General features: G+C 50.8%; 1 protein-coding gene across 1 annotated transcript; it reads right to left on the reverse strand.

The window, feature by feature from the left end:
• Window positions 1-1,081, reverse strand: LOC124683207. Its single transcript, XM_047217767.1, has 4 exons — window positions 994-1,081; window positions 632-793; window positions 354-470; window positions 1-260 (listed from the first exon to the last, which is right to left on the reverse strand). The coding sequence occupies exons 1-4, from the start codon at window positions 1,042-1,044 to the stop codon at window positions 162-164; spliced, it is 429 nt and encodes a 142-aa protein (XP_047073723.1). The 5' UTR covers window positions 1,045-1,081; the 3' UTR covers window positions 1-161.
• Between the last annotated feature and the right edge of the window lie 2,988 nt (window positions 1,082-4,069).

Consider the following 4,069-nt stretch of genomic DNA (forward strand, 5'->3'; position numbering starts at 1 on the left):
TTGTTTAGAAAATAAGAAACTAGGCTCGGTATACCATGAATCCATTAGCTTAGCATAACCTATCATCTGCATATGTTCTTTTAACTAAAAGACCTGGCTTAAATGGTAACCAGACCTCTGAACCAAGGGTGTGATGAACAGAAGAACGCTGTCCTAGTCGTTCACCATGAAAGGGGTTTCAGGTTTGGGTAATCCTTCCGCATCCTCTCCTCCGAGAGAACGTCATCCGCATCTTGAGGCGTCCACAGGACTCGAACACCCTGAAACAGAGGAATGGATTAGCAATGCAACATACTAAGCTAATAATGTCGAATTGGGTAACTCAGGGAATGGGAAGGAAACGTTCTGCATACCCGAAGGCCACTTTCAGGCCTGGAGTTGAGGAATGCCGCCAATGTATCCAGTTCGGTAGCGCTTCTGATCACCTTGGGGAGGTTCATTGTTCCATTAGTAGCAATAAGAATGGTTACCTGGAGAATTTGGGCGTCATCCAAAACACTGCTCAGTTCATTACAGATTTATACTAATAGAATGAAATATCCACGTTTCATCAGGTCAATGGAAAACTTTAGTACATCAGTACATGATAATCACGGGAATTGTAGTGAATATTGGCTTCCGTGGAGCATACCACTATGTATTCGTTTTTGCTGCCGTCGGTTTTCATGGAGTAGGTTTTCTTTCGCTTGAACCCGTTCCAGTTCGAAAGTGTTTCTTCATCAAACTTGCTCCTCTCATGGGAAGAAATTATGTCAAAATGCCACTTCCAAGAACTCTGTTCGGCTGCGACAACCTAAAGTAGATGGAATTAGTGGAACAGTTCAAGATTCAGTGAGTCACTCTGCTGGGAGCATGCACACATAGTACATGATATAAAAACGTCTTCACAACAAGAAGCAGCAGCATGAGTATAGAAGTATCTAACACCCGAAGGATCCAATTGAAAATTTGTATACTTTGTATTCATCAAAGGTTTTACGAATGTTTTCTTACTGATAAGCTTGAAGAGGTGCAGAAATACTGATTACGACGTAAGATATACATGGTCTCTGCAAAAAAAAAGGCGATTCATCAGAATAGACCAAACTAGTAGTATTAATACTAATCATCTGATATCTAAAGAGAAGGTAACTCATGTCCATTACTATGTGTGCGAATGCGTGAACAATATTGTGCATTAGGTGGTATGTTGACCCTTTACACCTATGTCTCTGTTTACTTTCAGTTTTTTGACGGAAGGCAGCAGCGCTGCTTCAATTTCATTAAGCCAAAGACCGGGACAAATGCCGGGAGATGTTCAGAACACAAGGATACAAATATCAGAGAACTGCCCGAAGAAAGAGCAATCTAGGATAAAGCAAATACAGAGATTATCTACATGCATGTGAGCTTGCTCTGCAGGGCTCACCCAGCTAGCCTAAGTATTACTCTCCCGCCGGCCACACCAGGATGGCGCCGGCAGCTCGCCATTGAGCTAACTCCAGCATGATTAAATCAACTAGCTCCTTGGCAGAGAAGGCCTTGTTTAGTTTCAGTGAATGCTAACAATTGACATGTATCCATATAGTATACTCCCTCCGTTCTCTTTTAATCTACATTTTAAGAAAAATTAGATAAATTTGTAGTGCATTTATTAGTACTACTTAAATTGGTAAATAACCAATCCAAGCTATAAAACAGTGACATCCAACAGATAAAGGAGGACCACTTCGTTTTCCGTATTTTTGTTGACTAAAAGCTAGAATGTAGAGTATTTCACAACAAAATTTAGTCCTAGAATGTAGAGTATTTCAAAACAGAGGGAGTATATGCAAATCAAAATACATATGTATGCCTTGTAAAAAGAATCTCCAACCTATTATCTATGAAAAGTACAAATCTAGATTCCTTGTGTTTTTAGTGATCCATCTAAATCCAGTTCCAAACCTGTCACTGCTTCATACCCGGGAGCCACCTGAGTGCCTGACTGGTTAATGTTACAGCTAAAAAGTCAGTTCCAAAGTTGCCACTGCACTTCTTACACCGTAGCCAACTGACTGGTCACATTTTTTCCAAGCTAACCTTTTCCAAGCCAACTGACTGGTCACATTTTTTCCAAGCTAACCTTTTCCTTTTCCTAGTAACCAATGTTACTAGGATTGATTAGACATTCTAAACTTGAGATCACAAACTCTGTAACAAAATCACAAACTAAACAAAGGAGGCACAAACCTGAAGATATATGTCCAAGAGGATGTCAAATAGGCACTGTATTCTTAAGAGCAAACACACATGAATTCAATGACACAGGGGTGCAATAATTTTAGAATGGGTAGTCTTACCGGTCAATATGAACTTGTACCAGCGTTGGTTCGAAGCCTGCAGCTCGACACATCGAAAAAACGTTCCGCTCCTCTCGCCCCCCGCGCGGGCGAGCAGGGGCGAACCCTAGCCGCCGCGCCTCCCAGCCCTCTCCTCCCCCTCCCTCTCTGCGCCGCCGCCGGCGCGGGCCGCCGGGCGTTGCCTGTGCGGTGCCGGCGGCGGCGGGCGGCCCTTCCCCGCGAGCGCGGAGCCCTGGCGCGGCGCAGGGCGACCCGTGGCGGTGCACCTCGGCCTTCGGCGGTCTGATGCGGCGGCGTGGAATCCGCGTGTCGGGTGGAAGGAGCGCAGCGGCGCCGTCGTTGGTGGCGGAGCGGCGGTCGGGAGGGTGGTGGCGGCGTCCGTTCGGCCAAGATCCGGGCCCCCTTCGGGCCCGATCCGGGCTTGGCGGGCCGTAGGCCCTCGGTCCGACCCGGCGCTTCCCGGTGGCGGAAGAGGCGCGTCGGCGGTGGCGGGGTGGTGGCGACGCCATGGCCGGCCTGCTGCAACTTGGCGGCGAGGACTTCACGGGCCTGGTTGGGCTCGGCCGGGCCGGGAGGGGCCTGGTTTGTCCTTGCTGCTTCGTCCGGTCGGCTGCCGTGAAGACCGCAGGTGGTGGTCGTCCGGTGGAGGTTGTTCCCTCCCGCCGGCAGTGGTGTGCTACCCCGGGCACTGCTGTCTCCCTCTTCTTCCTCTAGGCCTTGCGCCGGTGTCCACGGTGAGACAGCGATGAGGACTTCAAGACCGTGGGGGCGTGCGTTGGTGGGCGGTAGGTTGGGGGGAGCTCCTCGAATCGTCCAGGATGGTGGCTTTGGGGTTGGGAGAAATCCATGTCGGCTCATCCGACTCTGACGCGGTGGCGCCCGAGGGTGCCGCCTTACCTTCTTGGAGGGTGTCGGTTGTACCCCCTTTCCATTTCCTTCCGTGTACCGGGGGAAACCCCAGGAGAATTCTCCGGACAGCAGCGGCGTCGTCGTCGCTCTCCTTGTTGAAGGTGCTGTTTTGGTATGCGGCGGTTCGAGGTGCTAGGAGTGTGGTGGGCATTCTCCGGAGGACGCAGCGGTTGCGGGGTCGTCATCGTTCTTGTCGAGCTACCGGTGTCGGCTTTTGTTTTCTCTTCTCTTTCTCTTCCGTTTCTTTTGGGCCTGGTTGTGCTGCGGCCCCAGCATGCTTGTATCGTGTGGTTGCTATATTAATATAGCGGGGCGAAAGCCTGTTTCGAGGAGGTTCGAAGCCTGCACGCTCTCAGCAATCGCGTTCAGATCCTTTTGGGCCGATTTTACCATCTCCTTACCCCGCACGGCAACCTGAATTGCGAAAAATTCCTAGTGATCAAGGAACCTCAAGTCCTAAAACTGAGCTGCATTTGGATTAAGGAATCAGGAGAGGACCTGGAGCTTAACCACGGTCACGGAGGTCGTCTCACTCGACAGCCAGCCGTTTTTCGCGGCGAGGACCATGGCGGCGAACCACACGGCGATGCCTCCCCAAAGCCACATGTCGCTCGGGGGCACCGGAGGAGCCACTGCCGTGCCGACCGACTCGTGAGTCGCCTCCTTCTTCTCCGGCTCAGTAGAGGAGTCATCGAACCCGTATATGAAGTCGGTAGTGGAGTCATCGCAGGAGGACGAAGAGGAGGATGACGAATAGCTGGAGTCGTCGTAACCGCCGCAGGAGCCGCCGGATAGGGCGAGCGCGGCCTGAGGGCTCGCCGCCACCGTAGCGGCAGCAA

The sequence above is a fragment of the Lolium rigidum genome, chromosome 1 (assembly GCF_022539505.1).
Source record: "Lolium rigidum isolate FL_2022 chromosome 1, APGP_CSIRO_Lrig_0.1, whole genome shotgun sequence".
Lineage (NCBI taxonomy): Eukaryota > Viridiplantae > Streptophyta > Magnoliopsida > Poales > Poaceae > Lolium > Lolium rigidum.

Excerpts from the sequence above, each read along its gene's own strand:
- LOC124683207 (XM_047217767.1), bottom strand. The coding sequence starts at position 1,044 with ATGTATATCTTACGTCGTAATCAGTATTTCTGCACCTCTTCAAGCTTA. Across the intron at positions 794-993 it reads GCACCTCTTCAAGCTTATCA|GTTGTCGCAGCCGAACAGAG; the intron begins GTAAGAAAACAT and ends CATCTACTTTAG. Across the intron at positions 471-631 it reads GCAAAAACGAATACATAGTG|GTAACCATTCTTATTGCTAC; the intron begins GTATGCTCCACG and ends CAAATTCTCCAG.